The sequence below is a fragment of the Simochromis diagramma genome, unplaced genomic scaffold (genome assembly GCF_900408965.1).
Source record: "Simochromis diagramma unplaced genomic scaffold, fSimDia1.1 OVJJ01000131.1, whole genome shotgun sequence".
NCBI lineage: Eukaryota > Metazoa > Chordata > Actinopteri > Cichliformes > Cichlidae > Simochromis > Simochromis diagramma.
This window is the reverse complement of record NW_024387200.1, coordinates 5,664,086-5,683,168: the sequence shown is the minus strand read 5'-3', so window position 1 is coordinate 5,683,168 and position 19,083 is coordinate 5,664,086. Positions and strand designations below refer to the sequence as shown.

Here is a 19,083-nt window from a genome sequence, read left to right as displayed (position 1 = left end):
TCCGTTAGGATAAAACTGTCAGGATTTTCCTGTCTTCTTTTGCTTTCAAGCACTTTGGGGGGGTAATCTAGATCACTGTGAGCTGAGGAGGACCGTCTCATGTGGCACAGATAGCCCAGGGGATTCATCTGTCATCGGATGTGATTAAGACATACACTGAGCTGGAACAGTATCACTGCCCAATGCAACACACACTACGAACTGCCACAATCTAAAGTAAGACCTTTAGGTTGTGTGTGTGGAGGTGATGGATTTGAGCTGACTTGAGGTAGTAAGATGCTTCAAAAACCCTTTGGTCCAAACAGTTCAAGTAACTAAAGTTGCTTCATGTCAAGAATTATAAAGAACGCAATGCTTTTCCTTGAGAAGTAAAATTTTCAAGACGAGCCAAACCAAAGCAGTCACAGTTTAATGTTAAGTGACTCTATACTGGAAACTGTTTCTATTTGAATACTTTTTTTGTTTAAAGAAATATTTTGAACAGTTGTGAAACTATGCCTAAAGTGTTTTTGGTTGTTGACAACCGCATGCAAGTCATATTTAATCCCTTAACTGTGTAGGGTCTGTGGATACCGACTAATGAAAAACTAAAACACGTGTAACAAGACCACAACAATATTGTTCCTATCCATAGAAATATTTATAATTATTTCTAATCAGATGTACATGATGCAACCAGCCTGCTCGCTAACTGGAAATGATGTGAGGACTGTGTAATGGCGTACAGATTGGGTTAAGTACAAAGCAGCCAGTATGGTTCAGTAACCCTTTTAGCATGATACGTTATCTTGTGTGAAGAATGTTTGAGATAATGCTGCAGCTTTAATCATACCCAGGCAGGCTTGTGGTGCTCACAACACCTGGCTTCCAAATCCTGTCCGTCACATCTCCATTTTTGGTAGACATTTTTTAGAGGCATTAACGGTGCCTCGGTGTACGTCTGCAGACAGGGTGGCTATGGCTGTTTACCAGCTTTGGCTACAGCACTGAAACAAAAGAATGCTGCTTTTGACAAAAGACAAGATTTTATTACAACTCATCTTAGAGTCATTTGTTTTTAGGTTTAGGAATTTACAAACAGAGATGGGTTTTTTGCAAAGTCCAGACATGACTACCTTTTTCTATGCTCTTATTTTCTGAAGAAGAAGAGTAAAACCAACATATCATTGGCTTTTAGGAACACACTAAACATTTCATTCTTCAAACACTGCTCAAAGGAAATATTAGCTACTTTACTGGCCTGTTCTTTTTGACAGCACCGATAATGTAAAAGCAGTAAACATGTAATCTGAACCCCAGTGTGTCTGGTCTGAATTGTACCTCAGAGTTCAGATCGTATTTTAAACATATATACGTAGACAAGACTGAGATTACAAAGACTACGAAGAAGACTAGCTTGTTAAAATTCCATGCATCTGCTTAAAGACCCCAGACCTTTTTAATTGTTCATCCATTTGCCTACTATTAGTACCCAATACTTACACATTATGAAGCTTACTTATGTTCATTTGTATAATCACTGGTAGAATCTGCAATAACATGAATGGTAGTCCAATGGTATGGGGAAAAAAATACATGGCTCATTTTAAGTTTAACAGCTTCAAAAGAAACAAATGATTAAAAAAGAAAATCAGAAATTATACTTTAGGAGGTGATATTTAACAGACAGGTTCTAGGTGACTCTGAAGAGGTCGTGTAGCTCTAATACAAAACATTTTGACCGATGTGCACAGAACTTTATCAATCCCCAAAATGTACAGGTGTGCAAAGCTTAACCCTCATGCACAAAAGCCTGTTTCCACATCCAGCATCACAAATCTGTTCTCTTTTTGACAGGTATGGCCATATACTGTTTACATGAAAGATGATGCTTGCTGATGCAGATGAGCACCCCCCAAGCAGCTACCTCACTCCCCACCTCCCTTTTGGCAGAGCATACCAATTTCCACCTGGATGGTCTTCAACTATGTGCCAAGAGGATATCACGGCAGCTCCATATCCTCTGTGTGACAGTGTAATTCCCTCTGCCCTGCAGCCATGTCTGCTAAACTCAGACAGTTTACATGTTCATGTAGCTACATTGCACTGTGGAAGAATGAATTGCCAAGTATTCTGTGCATTCATTTGATTTCTGGCACACACTGTTTAACCCCTCCAACATGAGCTGTCAGAAGCGCAGTCAAAAGGTAAGCGTGTTCAATCTTTCTATCAGTTCAGAATACAAATAACTCAAACACTACTGAGTTATTAATGCACATTCTCCTTTGTTATATTTTATTATATAATTGTATTCTGTAATTGAAATGTATTAAAATATCTCAATTTAATGCAAAGCAGCAGAGAAATGAATATAATACATGACTGAGTGGCTCTGCGGTACAGAGATGTATCAAATTCCACAATAATTAGGTATTATACCATTTCACACTCCATTACAGTACAAAGGAAACCAGTTATATACATTTCAATCACCTAAAGTCAACATTTAATTAAAACTTCCAAAACATGCCAAAAGCTTCAGATAGTTGACAGCTGGAGGTTTTTTTAAGTGGTGTTGAAATATAGCATGATTTCATTTGAATACAGCAAACTATAAAAACTGCACAATTAATTTTAAAGACTGCAAAAACTCTGGCTTAGTTTCAGTAACTTACAGTAACTAAAAGTATAATCCTACCTGCACTGCACAAGTTAAAATGAAGTGTAGTTACAGTTGAATAAATGCACTGGAGAAAACATTCCAGAGTTACTCTTAAACAGAAGAAGTCAGATATTAAATGGGGTCTATTACAGTTTTCATTGTTTTCTTTCATACTGATACAGTTATACTTATAGATGCTTATATTTAACAAGTTATAAGGTCAGCATATCAGCAAGAATTTGCTGTGACTCAGAACCTCAGAAAAAGATTTTTCCCCCCACTTGCGTTTCTGTATGATGTCAAATACAGTTGATATCCCTAATATGGCAAGCAGAGGAGGTGGTTCCCACACATACAAGGTTCTGGTGGTAGAACCTAGGCAACGCCACTTAGAAGAATGTTGCCATAAAGGGAAGATGAGCTTAAATGGAAGGTAGCTAATAGCTAACTTTGCTACAAAAAGAATGAGTGTCAAGTATATTATCACCAGAATTATCACCTTGCACTTGTATTCCTCCACCAGCACGTCTACATGCATGCAGGGTACATTCATGTCTGTCATACAGTAGTTTAACTGTTAGGCACCAGAGTACCCATCTCCTTTGAGTGTTTGAACAATGGCCAAAAATACGTTCTTGTAGAAAATTATGAAGTCACAGTAAGGTTCACCTATGACCTTTTTGGATATGAAATGTCATCACTTCATTACTTTATCTTACTAGACAGTTGCGTAAAATGTTGTCATAATTACTAAATGAATTTTTGAGTTATGGCCAAAAGCGTGTTTTGTGATGTCACACTGTTCTTGACATTTGTCCAATGAATTCAGGTTTGGAGCTGATGTAATGAAATACCCTTCAGATGTACCTGAGGTATTGCATTTACAAGAATGGGACCGACATGACGTCGCAGTGACCCTCACCTCTGAACAGGAAAAAAAAAAGAAAAAAAAAGAAAATCGAATCAGTTCTTCCTCAAGGGTTCAAAAGATGCCATGTTCACGACAACCGGACAGGCAAAAATAAAACCCAAAAATATAACGCTTCCGACTACAGCTGTTCTTTTTGTGGAGGCATAAAAGTCTCACCTGATGTCAAGCATGACTAAACAGGCTCTGAATCATAATGTCACTGACCTTTAAATTTATGGCCGCTTTCAGATGCATTATATTCTTAAATGATTCATAGTGAGCAGCGAATGTAGCCTGACCTTTTAAGTAGTACTGTAAACATATCCTGTATTTTGGAAGGACTGGATAGTCCCAGTGTAACTACAAACAGACATTGCTGATCACATATAACTTGTATACTTCTAATGAATTGAGATGATTCGGGCCTCTGATTAGGCTTGCCTTAGCTGTTTTCTGGCCCAACTGGGAGGAGACACTATGATAGTCTCAGAACCTGTTAGAAAGTTTATCTAAGATGGTCTGGGAATGATTCGCAATCTCCAGGAGGAACTGTAAAGTGTTGTTGGGGAGAAGGCTGTCTGGAATACCCTGCTTTCTTATCCTGTAGTCTACATCAATAACGAAGCTAAAATGCTAGTACTTCATCTGAATTTCAATTTAAGCTTAAAAAACTAATGTATTTGACAAATTTGAATCTAAAACATTTTTCAAACTTAACTTTCCAATCATGTCAATGTTTCATAACGGCCAACTGGGTGCCTTCTCTCAGACGTGTTTTGGGCTTAAAGACAGATAATGCACCCACAAAATGTGAGAATCCATGACAGGTTCCCAGACAGTATAAAAATTGGCTAAAGGGTTTTTGTAAATAGGATGTAACACTCATTTGAAATAGCTTGAGACAGTAACAAACAGACAAGGGCAAACAGAGGCATATGTTCATCAGCTTTTTAGAACTGATTTTCTATCGTAGACAGCACCCAATATCCCCCCACCCTCTACTACTTCAAGCTAAGGCTATCAGACAACTAAAGCTGCAAAAGTAAAATGACCTGGTGACTGTTAAAGCCCTTGAGAGAGTTTCTGTCTGGTTTCTGGGCTCATCCATCAATCCTTAGACTAGCTTATATATACACACACACACACTGTTCCACAGAGCAAAAGAAAGGACTGACTTCTGCTGCACACAGCTCAAAGAATGACATAATTTGATTTTGCAAAAAAAGCTTTCTGGTAAGTGCTGATTGTTGATTTTAGGCATTTGAGTAAATGCTACCAAAAATCGTGCCATGAATAAACAGTAGCTGGTGAAAGTACAACCAAATAAACCTGAAAAAGGGTCCACTGCAGCTTTTATGTGTTTAATCGATACATATTTATGTGTTAACATGTTTTTATTATCTTTACCCTGATGTCTGAGAACACCCGTTGCGCTGGGTACTTTAATTCATGTCCGTGTCCACTTCTATCTCCACATACACACAAGCTAACAACATCATTGTGGGTCCTGCCCTTGTGGCCTTCAGGTCAGTGGACGTGCCGATTACCCGCAAGACCTTGACAGAAGACAAATCTTAGCGCTTTGATCAGTGTCGGTGGGTCACCCCTCAAAGCCTTGTTGCAGGATTGGCGCTCGCCAATTAGCACAATTAGCTTCTGGCAAGCTGCCAAGGGTGTCACATGGGACCAGCTTTGCACTGATGATACCTGACAAGCCCACAGAGCTGTCATGGTTGCTGGAAGGACAGGAAAACACAGACAAAACAGATTGTGCCATGTACCTGCATAGGTCAGTGACAGAACAAGCACTTTTGGGGTGAAAGATTAGTTCAACGTGTAGCAGAGAAATAAAACAACTTTATAGCACATGATCTAGGTTCAGTTTAAAAAAAAAAAAAAAAAAAGCACTGCTTTTAGTACATTCACCATATTGCTGCACAGCAAGGTACAAAAACAGTCCTGAGGAGGCATTGGTTGTGCAATGGACTTGTTAAGTTTTACTCTCGGTTTTTATAAAAGTGGACAGTCATATATCCTTAGCTGTCATTTGCCTTTTAAGACAGGCAGAGATTTTGTTTGTGAGGCCTAGTTCTCTTAATGTTTTATCCAGAATGCTCAGCTGAGGGACTTCCATATCTCAAGTCCTCTGTGGAGATGAAAAACATTTGCAAATAAAGTGGCTTTATGGGGGGAATTCCAACCCATGCAAGGCTTCGCTGCTTTTACACACACAAATGGGTACATGGGTAAAGTATAGAAAGACATCTGGAGGTGGTTGTGCCATAAAGGAATGTAGATATCAAAACATAAAGGCTTGGAAAGTGCAGCGAATCATATCAACGCGATTAAATCTTCAACTGGAGTATAGCTGCTGAAAAAAAAAAAAAAAAAGATCAGCTGCCTCAGTCACTTTGTGGTCATAAACTCACACGCCAGTTAGATATACTAAATAAAAATGTAAAAAAGTTAAATTAAAAAAAGATCAATTGTATAATAATCACAAACCAGACAGCTGCCAAGAAAGGACAAGAAGGCAGGTGCCCTAAAAATCTAAAAGAAATCCTACTTCTCTTTTGTCACCTAAGCAAAAAAGTTAATGTTTCTGTTAAAATTAGATACATAAATAGAAAAGGGTTCCAGCATACCTACAACTTTGTGCTATATAAAAACCACAAGCGAGAACTGTGAGATGTTTACAATTGGTGTGCTGGTTAAAAAAAAAAAAAAAAAAGAAGAAAAAAGAAGAAGAAGAAGAAGAAGAAGAAGGAGGAGGGAAAAAAGCCCCAGACGATGGGCAGAGAGATAAGGAGAAGGGGAGGTCTGGGGCACTGACGTTCTGCCACAGAACCAGTCTCATTTGCAGCTTTGTGTTTCCTTAGTCCTCTCGCTTTTCCTCAGCCCAGTCAGTGTAAACTCTGTGCTTGGCTACACTGAATATCTTAGGTAACACTGCTTGAGATCAGTATCTCCTTTCAAAACAAGAAGCCAGGAAGTGTTTCGTCTGTCTTTATCACAATTCACCCAGGACTGTGGTTTTCCTCTTCACATCAATTCCACTCTTTATGGTTTCCTTCTTTGTGTGAGTTAGGTTTAAACCTTTCCAGCTGAGGACAGTAAAGGAGAGTGAGACCACAGCGTCTGCGTGTGTGGGTATCTACTTGCGGTTTATTCAGAGTGCAGCTGCATTCCAGCGGCTGAGCAGTGAATTGACCACATAACACCATGGTGTGTCCCTGTGTGTGTTTGTGTGTGTGTGTGTGGGAAACACAATGAGGAAGGAGATTACAGTGAAAAGGACTGTTGATGTAAAACTGTTTGATTTCCACCGGTGCACGCTTGCATGCATAAATGAGTACATCCGCACAGCTGCCCAAGGATGGGCGTGTTACAACACACCTTGTCTGACAACACTCAGACGCATCTGGAGGTCTTGAAGAAGAGACAACTTAAAAGAAGGACTTAATTATCTGGCCTGAATACCAAAGACACTCTAATGAAAACATTCCCATCTCTTCTTCTCCTGCTCTTCCTGTCATGTTGCTCCTTCTCCATAAAAGTAGATGTTTGCTATCCACATTAAAGCCTCTAAATAAAGAGCGGCCCAAAACACCTTATCATCAGCTGCTAATTGCACTGGGAAGGAGGCTTTACGAAGAAAGGAAAAACAGTGACCTCAATAAACTGTATTGCAAAACTGTGATTTATGTCAGCGAAACAATAATCAAAGAGAGGAAGCTGAAACTTCAACCTTTTCTCATTATGTCATTATGTCAAAAACTGGTTTCAAAACAACTTTGTGGGATTTATGCACTGTAATCAAATCAAATGGACCACCTGAAATAGTTGCTTCACACCTTGGGTGTTTTTGCAAAAATTATTTGGCCTGAGACACTGTTAATTCATGTCTTCCCTTCTAGTTCAGAAGGCTTTACATGAACTAATAAATATATCAGTTCACAAGAAGTCATCTAACTTTTCTACAAAGGGCTGATGATGATGATGATAAGCTAAGCAAACTGTGTTGGAAATAGACAAACCCTGCTCTTAACGGCTGTTTTGGTGAAATGCACTGTACTACAGCAACAGTCGCGTGCTATCCCCCAATAACTAACATTAGCTTAATATAAAGGCAAAAGGTTTAGATTAATGGCATTCAGTTTATCCATATTTGAATATTTAGTTACAAAGATACAAAGGCATATCCCATTTCTCCCATTACCGTTTTACTAGTAAAATTCGTTTACTTTGCATTAAAGCTTATTTAAGCTGATAAAGATGCTGAAACAGCATCACTGTACTGTTGTTTACTGCATGGCAAATAAAAAGGCTAAATGTCTTTTTACTTTCAGTGCCTAGAACAAACTGAGGCCAAATTGTTTTTTAAAAAATAAAGCACCATATCCACTACTTTCACAGAATTAGTGCATTCTAGTGTGGTTATAAGCCAGATATAACTGTCTAAATACATCTGTCTTTTTAAGAAGCACACAATATCTGATCATTATTCCTCCCACAGTGTCTGTAAACATATTCATGAGTTCATCTATTCTCTTAAAGTAAATGTACCAAACGCACTTGTGATTTTCTGCATCTGTGATTTAAAAAAGCTTAACAATAAATCAATCAATGAATTTTTCACAAACCGTTACAAGTTATTGTGTAAAAATAGTAACATGTATGCACGTCAGCGCCTGAATGTGTTGTTTTTCATCCTGATCAGTCAGTCCAGTCAAAAGCAGTTTAAACTGTGGTCTGTTAATGTTGTGTCATCGTGCTTTATGACTTCATTAAATACAATAAAAAGAATGAGCAATCCCACAGCTATCATCTAGGAATACTCCTGCCTCATTTTCCTCCTGTTTCTACATGTTTTATCAATAGTCACACCTGATTTATTTGCAGGCTAAAGAGATAAATTATTAATAATAAAACTGATAATCATGATTTCTTTGTGACATCCGTGAGCCATCAGAGAGCATAAATATAACCTGGCCAACAAAAACTTCTGTATATTTAAATTGAATTTGCATACATTTTACATGGCTTTTATCTGGATATTAAATACATGAAATTAGTGTAAAAGCATTAACCAACTTGGAAAAAAACCTTTCTCTTAAATCAAAGAATTGTTGACAAATCGGATAAAAGACAGTCAGAAAACTATAATAATGCATATGGCTATACAACCTCCCCCCCCCTGCATTTAGAGCCTTTAGATCATTTTTAGAATTATAATGGATAATTATTACTAAATTGTTTTATAAAACAATATCTCTTATACCCAAGCAAATACCTGACAATAGGGAAAATAAGAACCATCATGGACGTTTTTCAGCAAGATACCACATATATATGAAAGAGTGCAGTTCTGAAGACCAAGATAACATTGTTCTATTAATGTCAATGAAAGTGGTGGCTTGAAAACTTGGGGCATAAAAAAAACTAAAAGTAATTTTGGGGCACATAATTATAATTAAAAGTGTGACCTTTATAAAAATCTGGATATCACTGACTATGCTGGTAAAACCTTTTCCACTCAAGGGAAAAAGCGCCACCCCCCTATTTTCCCTACAGCATCTCCACTCTCTTGATAGTTCCCAGTCGAGATCCACCCCTGAAACCCTTCCTCAAAAAATCCTTCAGGAGGTCAACAGAGAGATTAAGACCCTTCGAATGGGGTCATGGAGATCAATGATCAAACAGAGAGCCAGGGACAGGCCCCATACCCCCCACTCCACCCACTTTATTTCAGAAAGCCTGATAATAAAGACAAAAAGGCTGGCTAACAATTACTTCCCTACACCATGACCCAGCCACCCTCTTAATCTCAGGAGGTGGCCTCACCTATAGCTGTCACTGAAACTTCCACCAATCAGTGATTAGAACATTTCTATTTTGTGTGAGTCTCAAATATGAGCTAAAAAATACAAATGAGGGCAAAAAAAAAAAAAAAAGAAGAAAAAAAGATTTGTCTCAAACACACAGTTTGAATTGCTAACATTTTAAATAAACTAATGCAATACAGCAAAATGCAATTCTGGGCTTTTTGAAAGTGAACTTTCCACAAACCTCTTTACATGGGAAGAAAAAAAAAAAAAGTTAGTTGTGGAGTTTCTATCATTGTGTGAGCCACATTCCTGGGGACCACAGGAGAACAGAAACTGGCTGCGAAGAACCCCACTCAGCTGTGGGGTTGCTGAAGATGTTCCCTGCAGAAAACTTGCCTCCCACTCAGTTACAGCTTTTCACATGCTGGAGTAAGTTCAACATTTTTCTAGCATACTTGGATTGTAAAAGAAAGGACGCCACACAGTTTTGTAAGGACTTGCAAATAAATTTTTGGTATAACCACATATGAATAGACAAGAAATTAAAAGTAAAGTAAGTGAGCATCAAATAAGAGAGGGGCCAGAGATCTTAAACTTCCTGTCCCTAGTGCTTTTGCAGTGACACTGATGAGATTTAGATGCTCTAGATCTCAGAAAAGAGGACAGAAATTAGCCTTAGTTTCTAAAATTTTAAGAAGCTTCACATCATAAAGTCAGATTTACACTGTGAGCGATGAACTGGTAGCGATTCAATTTGATTTTCAGTTTTAAGTTCTTTAATAGCTGGAATCCCTCAACAGACTTGAAAATAAATAAATAAAGGTGAAAATCTGTGCAATGCATATGCAAAGTCTCACTTGACCACTCATCAGATGGCATTTCACGATGTGTAATTTTTTATTTATTTATTTATAAATGAGCGTGTCTCTCATTTATACATATGCAGTATGTGTTACAACGTAGTATACGAATGCAAAAAACAAAAACAAGTCCAAAATGCCAAATGTAAAAGTGGGATTTCCCCTTTTCCCCATTAGCTTAAGCTAAAACAGTAACCACTCTAAAATTTTGTAACTCAGATAAAGAATTCACAGAGTCACAAACCAAGATATTTAAAAAAAAAAAAGTGAACTTTTTTTTGGATACATTTAAGTATGGACAAGGAAAGTTTGTGGGGGAGCATACTGGTTAACAGTAGATGCAAAAAAAAAAAGTTCATTCAGTTAAATGTACTCCTGCTAGGATCAGCTGAAGGCAGAAACCACAGCACATATAATGCATTGTCTGCGTCTGTGTGCCCACTGGTGTCTCTGTGTATGTTTGCATCTGCCAAAACATGGCCAATTGATGATCAATGATTGTTTGCATGTTTGGTGAGGAATCTGTCAATATCTGTGTCCTCTTTCGTGTCTTAATCCTCTAGATCAGGGGTCGGCCGCATGCGGCTCCTTAGTCCTTTTAGTGCGGCTCCGCGTGGTTTGGGAAAATAAATTAGAAGTATTTAGCTGAAGTCTATTTTATTTATGTTAGTTATTTTTTTTAACTCTTAGTTCTAAATTGGAAGATTCTTGTGATATTGAAATATAAAAATAAAATTATATTTTATTATTTTTTCATCGCTCAAAATAAGCGTCACACTTGCGGAAGCCGGTGTACCCGCCGAAAGATGAAAGTACAGCCCCGATTTGCAGACGCTGTGCGCAGAGGTTCAGGAGCAGAAGTCCCATTGTGAACATATCAAGGCAGACCCGACGATGTTTGCATGAACATGCTTTTCAGCATCTCTTTATTGACCACTTTTCACACACGGTTGCTGTACGCATCCAGCCGGCTGCAGCTTTTCAGCTCACAGCCCGACACATACCTACAACAGCATAGATAGCACAGATGTTAAGGCGGCGAGGCATGATTGCGGGTGCCGCTCAGGTGCGTCCGCCTCCCCTGCAGCGGTGCTGCAGACCGCACCTGACCACACACATTAACCTGGTAAAATACATATTTAAGCAGTGTGTTTCATCTTTTAGCAGCATAGTGCTTTTTTTCCAATTATTTTTTAAAAGTCAGGTCAAGGCTCCAAAAGCCCAAAGGCGATATAAGGGTGGTGGCTCACAACAGTTTTTGTTTGCTACATGGATCATTTTAGTTCAGCTGGGTGTCTTTCCTTTTGTTATATTTCTTTAAGAGTTCAAAATGTGTTAATTACATAAATAAAATGTAATTTTCTCTGTAGCACTTCATGGATTTCATAAGCAACACACCTTAGTTGTTCACACAAAGCATAAAAAAAACAATATATACAGTGTTATCTTCATTTTAAATGTCAAAAAGTATTTGCGGCTCCCAGTGTTTTCTTTTGCGTGGAAACCGGGTCCAAATGGCTCTTTGGGTCTTAAAGGTTGCTGACCCCTGTTCTAGAAGGAAAGGCAGACTGGGAAATCATTTTTAAGAAACAATTTAATAATTAACAGACCAACAAAAACTGTTTTTCCTCTTTAAAATGCCCTCCACTTGTCCAGTTATGATGCTTGTCAGTGCAGTGTAACTCTGCAAAGGCAACATCAGATTTCACATGGTACACTGAAAACAGATGTGCTGCAATTCATACCAGACTACAAAATGCTCAAAATGCAAGCATAATGGACTCTTCAGGTCTGGATTCACTTGAGCTTGAGTGTGTGAGTATAAGTGAGGGAGTGAGTAAATGAGGGAATGAGAGTGTGAAAAAGAGAAAGAACAAGAATGGGGAAGAAAATAAAAGACAGTACAGTGTGTGCGTACGTGTGCATATGCGGGCATGTGCATGGGGTGGGGTGGGCTTTTCAATCATCCAGGGAAGCTGACCCCAATGTTTCAACGCCTCTGTCTTCAATCCTGCAGGGGAGCCTTTTTAATGACTCCCAAAGTCAGATATTGCAGCCTGTTCCTTCTTCCTCTGTTTACCGTATTTTTTGTGTTAGTTCCCACACCAGGCATCATGACTCAGTCCAGACCTCCACTGGTTTTCCCACTCTTCATATGCTGTATCATCAGTTTTATTTCTACTTCTGTCTTTTCCTCAGACTACAACTAAAAAACACCAACATCCACGACACTGATAGCATTTTCTAAAACAACAGCACCTCATGGATGCATTCCATTAAGGCCTGCCATCCAAACAGACCTGCTTTGTTGAGGTGTTATATCAACAGGGTGACCTCCCCTCAACACCTCCCTAGCTTCCTTGGGCCCCCCAATGGCAGGAGATTGATGTCAACAAGGAATTTTATCCCACGTTTCCTTCTACCTCCTCCAGACCCAACCTGCTCCCAAAAACACTTGCTCCAGCACAGAGGGCTTCAGTCAGGCCTTAACAGGCTGGCTAAGCTATATTACCCCATTGCCACCTACTCTCACCCCTTGCTCTTACAGTGTCAGAAACACCCTAAGTCACTGAAGTGACACCATAAACAAAGAGTGCCCCAGAAAACAGCACTAACAAATGCAAGCATGTGTGTGTTAAGGAAATGATCCTTGTTCTGTCAACAGTGTGGTTGCTGTGAGAAAAAGGTCAACAAGGAGACGTAATTTGTGTATAGTGTCATCGCCAGAAAAGCTGCCAATAGAGTTCAGACCAACTAAATTTGGGACTGTTTCATGGGTGGTGCTTGTCAAACATTCACAAGAAGCAAGAACCTGCAATGCAGCTGCTGTCTTTGGAGGTTTGTAGAGTTCAAATGAAAACCTGCTGGAGGAGTAAGGGGTCTGAAACAGCACATTTACAAGTTCCAGTAAAAAGTTGCAGCATTACTTAATTCTATTCATCTGTGGCTATAATCTATATTGCAATCTAGATCACAGCCCTGCAATGACAGATACATGATACTGCTTTTTCAGCAGGCTTCCAGAAAAGCTGTAAAATTATGAAATATTCACTCAGAGGCCAATTTGATTAGATGTTAATGACTGCCAATTAAACAGGTGTACCTAACAAACACTGACATGGCAGCAGCTCAATGTATTTAAGCAGGAAGATGACTTGCTAACGTTGAACCAGGCCATCAGAATGCAGAAGAAAAGTGATATAAGTGACTTTTAATATGGTGTGGTTGTTGGTGTCAGACAGACTGGTCTGAGTATTTCAGAAACTGCTGATCTACTGGGATTTTCCCACGCAACTGCTAGCATTTACGGAGAAAAAATAATCAGTGAGCAGAAGTTCTTTAGGAGAAAATGCCTTGCTGATGTCAGATGTCAGAAGAAAATGCTCAGATAGCTTCGAGTTGATAGGGAGAGAAGAAAAATTCCTTGTTGGAGTCAAGCTATGTAGAAGAGCATCTCTGAATACACAACAGTTCAAACCTTGAAGCAGATACCTTACCATGTCCATCCCTTTATGACCACAGTCTACTCATCTTTATCACTGCTGCCTCTATATACACCACGTCATAACGCTTTGATCATCTAAAACTAATGTCCTGAACATTACTTTGAATTCACTCTGTTCACATGACCTCCACAGTCACCAGTAGTGCTCCTTTTGGCTGTGGTGAAATGAAACAGGGGATCTGCATCATGATTATGCAGCTGACAACTGTGTAAAGCCATCATAGCAATATGGATGAAAAATCTCCAAGGAATGTTTCCATGATCTTGTCAAAAATTGGTGCAATGAAGACTTAAGGCATTTCTGAAGGCAGAAAGAGGTCCAGCAAGCACTTTACTATGGTGTACTTCAAAAAGTGGCTGGTGTGTGTTTTTATTAATCATCCTAATTATACACATTAATATCTAGACACACTACCCCTTTAAACTGAATATGCGTGGCGTCATGGGCGCCAAAGGCTCACTGACTGGCACGGGGCACAACAGCTGGCCCATGTGACTTCATTGGACATAAGAGGTGAGACAGCCCAATTTTCGGAAAATCTCAGTGTTGGCTATGACAGGAAGTTGTCAGAACACACATGCATCACCTTGCTGTGTAAGTCTGGGCTGTCCACTGCCTGAGGCACCTGTGACAGACACATATGCATCAGAACTGGACCATGGTTCATCCTTCAGATTCAATACTTATTTTCCTCTTGCATCAAAATGCTGAATAAATAAACACACATAATTTATCTTATGTCTCCAACTAGAACCAATATCATGGGAACCTTGGCAGAAATGGAAACAAACTCCAGGAAGAGACCCCTGTGGACGCTGAACAAATGTTTAGTTAACGTATAGAGAAGTTTTCCTCTCAGCAGTTCTATTTCCACAACTTTTCCATTACAGTATCAAAGATATTTAGCTCTATATATAACACAGAGACAAAGGAACAAAGGGTTCTTTAACAGTTGGTCTAAAATTTTGTGTTGTCTTATGCAAAGATTATTTATGAGTCACTGAACATTAAGCTCCTTCAGTGACAAGGCATGAGTCAGATATGTGCACACAGGGACGGTAACACTCATAATGACCATAGAAATACAAACACACAAACAGATTACAACGAATACAAATATGGACATGAAATATCATTTCTTTGGTATCTAAACTGGATTAACCACTGTGAAAAATTCTGTCAAAGTATATTAATAAACCATAAGAATAATTCAATTAAATAATACACGTTATCACTCACAGCAGATTCCAGTGCTTTATGTTAATCACCAATTTGTCATACGTGCTAGACACGATGTATATATACAAGAGCATAGAAGGTAAAGTAAATAGAAATTAAAATAAAATTGCAACTGGAGTTTCTTATGATCTGTAATCAATTCAAGTGCATGCATAACTAAGTCAGAAATACTATGACAAACACACATAGAACAGCAACATGGAAAACGTTCAAATTCCCAGTGACGTTCAGCTGATAGTAGACATAGTATCAAAACAACTGCATCAATCCTGAACAACTAGTTTTATGCAAGTCTTTCATGATGAACTAAACCGGGCCTTCCAACGGGGTGCAAAAAAGGCCTTCAGGCAACTTTTATCCAACCCCTCCATCCCCATAAGTCAGTCTCACGTGTCATCAGTGTTTGCACACAGTTCAGCCAAATCAGAAACTGATGACTGACTGATAAGGACACATCACGCAAAGACCGCTCAGAGAATATGGGCAGGCCATAGGCAGATTAATTAAGCTGCTATGATTTGAGGGCCAACAAAGGGACCAGTGTTGTCGAGCTCAAAACGAGCAGTTGCCATTTAAATGATCAATAAGATGAGTGGGTTTCCGTGACTATTGTGGCTCATGCTCAAGTGCATCCAATCCATACTAATTAGTTACATTAAGTTAAAACTGATTCTGGTGGTGTTGGGCTCCAGAGTGCAAAAAAAATAAAAAAAAATCTGTACAGAGTCTAAAGCTTTTCATTGGTTGCCTGACATGTAGCACGTCTGTGTGCATAGCTTTTTTCGGCGTTCCATTGCAGAACACTAAATGTTTGCTCTGTGTGTTGCTGCAGCTGATTCTTTTATTCATTTCTGCTGCTCAGAGTGCGATCAACACCCGCTAGCTGATCTGTAAAATTGCACTCCTGTTTCATGCACTTTGACTCACAAGTGTGGCTAAAATTGAACCGCTGGCGTTTGGTGTTCGATTCCTGCGTCATAATATCGAGTACTGATTGTATTTGTGACATTTGTTCATAGCCCTTTTAAACATTGTACCTAATTAGAGACAGGTCATCATGTTCTAACATTGTCTATGAACAAAGTGTGATTATATTTGGAAGAGTTAAGCCAGTTGCTCCACTAAATACAAATGCAAGTAATATATAATAAACCTAGGTTAGAGGTCCTTGCAGCACAAAACAAAAGTTATTATTGTGGCACCAAAGACAATGGTTTGCTTCTCAAATTAACTGCTCGCACACCTAAATGCAATATTTTTCTGAAGCCCAGCAGAGTAACATCTTTGCTTTAGTTACAATTACTTTATGTCACAACAGAATCAGTCTCACAGCTTATCCCTTTTTCATTTCCCACAGTGGATTTCACATCCCTGAAGTAGCAACATTGGTGGTCCAGAGTAGGAAATGCAGATGGTGCTCTCTTTAACTATTCGTCTTTGTCATCATTTAGAAACATCAAATAGGACCCTAAACATGATGTATGTGTGTATATATTTCTGTGTGTGTTTGATTTTGAGAGCGAGTGTCCACGATTTTAAAACGTATATAGTGAGCACTGCATAAGAAATGCTAGATATAACATCCTACTCTAAGAGACTTCTTAGAGTCTCTTAGAACTGAATTTTTTGACCTTTTTGTCCTTTATACCCAAAACACAAGCAGTCATCAACTTTGTCCCAAGGTGAGGGTGTCACACGGGTTGTTCTGATTGATTACATTAAGATCTTTAGAATCAGAATACTTTATTGATACCTGGGGGAAATTATATAATGCTGCTAATTATGTTATGTTATGCTAAATTTTGTTATATGAGATAGGTGACACAGAATGCCTTGCTATAGGATCATTTCACAGCAACATATATAACCAACACCTTCATGTTTGGACTTGGGCATGCTTTGAAATTAAATTAACAGATGGATATTTCTGACTGCTGAACTGATTTTTAAATTAGAGTGTGATGTATATATGCATTTATAGAGATGCTAGTTTATCTTATCTCCTTAACTGCTCTCTCCCCACCCAAGTTATTCAGCAACAAAAATGTGAAAGAGACAAAAAATGGAAAAGACACAGGTCTGGTGGAATTTTCTACTACAAAACTAATCTAAAGAGGTCTTTAATAATCTGAGTTTATCCCTTTGCTGGGCACCAAACTGCCTTCGGAAACAAAACAAAAAAAAAAAAACAAAGTCCATTGACACACAAAAGCCAGAACTCCACTATCATGAAAAACACAGAAATTTCATCCTTAGTCACAATTTTCAATATCTGGCAATATGTTAACATTCAAAAAGTCATTATGTTGTCCACAGTAAACTGTGTGACAGCCCTAATGGGCCTATTGTATACAACAAGTTATTTCAGTGCAAAAAGAAAAGGGTCATCCATGTGTGTGTGTGTATATTTATATGAGCGTGCGCAATGAATTCTGCAAAATGATGTCTTTACTAACCCAGATGTGTAAGGGGCAGTGTTTACATCTGCAAGACAAACTGAACTTTGAGAGAAACATCAAATGGAAACATTAGCAGCAGCACTGACAACAAACTAACTTACCTGGTTCGGCGTTCTTGCAGCAGGCTTGTCCTGATGATTTGCAAGGATGAGGAAAGGTAGTGTGCAGAGCTGTGGGTGTTGCAGAGCCGAGTGGAGCTCATTACGTGCCGCCTCCAGCTCCTCATCTGATGATGCGCTATCCAGTACGAAGACTACACCCTGTGATCCTTGGTAGTAACGACTCCAATACTTCTTGATGTTGTCAGCTCCTGTGGACGGTTGTGATGCTATTAAATGTAGCCACTGTTAGAGCTTTAGAGCTCTATATTAGAAAGTATGACACTTGTAATTGTTGTGTTTGTAAATTAACTTTAATGAAAACAAAATATACATAACACTCAAATATATAAATTATGGATTAAGGAATCTGTTTGGTGTAAAACCAAAACAACCAAAGAGATGCTGACAACACGAGTCAGACATGACCGCCACCTTCCTCTGCTTCCATTCTAATTTGAACTCACAGCAAGGGTTGCAGTTGTAAAAACAAATTTAAAAAAAAAGACTTGCGAGAAAAGACATTAACAATTAGTTAATAACAAAATAACACAAAAAATCTATTATTTTTAGTTTTTAATGTAACCTTAGTGTTTCAACCATAGTATCCTATTACAGTATCATGCTCAAATTCATTGACCTCTTTAGAATGACCCATTCCTCCACAGATGTCTCTAAAGGCCTACTGCATGGTTAGGTGCTAGATTTATTACACCTGAGGCAAAGGGATTGAAAACAGACAGAGGTGTGGCCCATTACGTTTGTCCATACAGTGCAGAGCATTGTACGGCCCTCAGGCCACATCCGGCTCTTTGACTGTCCCTGAGCGGCCCATGTGAGATCAATAGGAAACTAGGATGCAAACATAGATAAGTATACGTCACCCAGTTTGTCCTATTTCAGCCACCAAACACTTTGATAAAATCCTCATCAGTGAATGGCTTAATAATTTTGCTATGTTTTGGATATCACAATACAGCTTTGTTGCTTTATTTTGGAGGTCAATGCTATTTTCTTTTTTTAAATTTACATATATTCGTGTGCAAGTGACTGCAGCTTCACTGTAAATGCATTGGACCAGATGTTTCACAGATGCAAGTTATACTAGCTCTGAAAGACATCAGCTCACATTAAAGAAAAATTGATGAAGAACGTAGAGTTTTTCCACAAGACCTGGACTTCTAAATATTTATTTACTGAAGTCTGAGTTAGAGCTGGGTGCTTACTTGGTAGAGGGCGGATTGCTGTTTTTAAATATTACAGTTTAAAATGTCATTAGGAGACTAAACACAGGGAAAAAAACAAGAAAAAAACAAACAAACAAAAAACCCAAAACCAAACAAATTATTGATGCAGAACAGGAACTGACATCTGATCCTTTGCTAGCAACGTTGCAAAAGCAACAAGGAAAAAGCTTGGTTCATCCCTGGATGGGGCTTGGTCCATCAAGACCAGCTTAGTGATTCGGGACAACAACAGGAAGTGATTTGTTCACAGAGGTAACTCCTCTGGCACCTGGATATTCTGGGGCTCAAAATGGGA

General features: G+C 38.7%; 1 protein-coding gene across 1 annotated transcript in view; it reads right to left on the bottom strand.

Moving 5' to 3' along the window:
• The window catches only part of LOC120745680 (ADP-ribosylation factor-like protein 15), a 97,724-nt gene that overhangs the window by 25,078 nt on the left and 53,563 nt on the right, over window positions 1-19,083 (bottom strand). Inside the window, exon 4 of the mRNA XM_040050743.1 lies at window positions 17,545-17,753. Within this exon, the coding sequence (XP_039906677.1) occupies window positions 17,545-17,753 (209 nt within the window). The remainder of the gene's footprint in view (window positions 1-17,544; window positions 17,754-19,083) is intronic.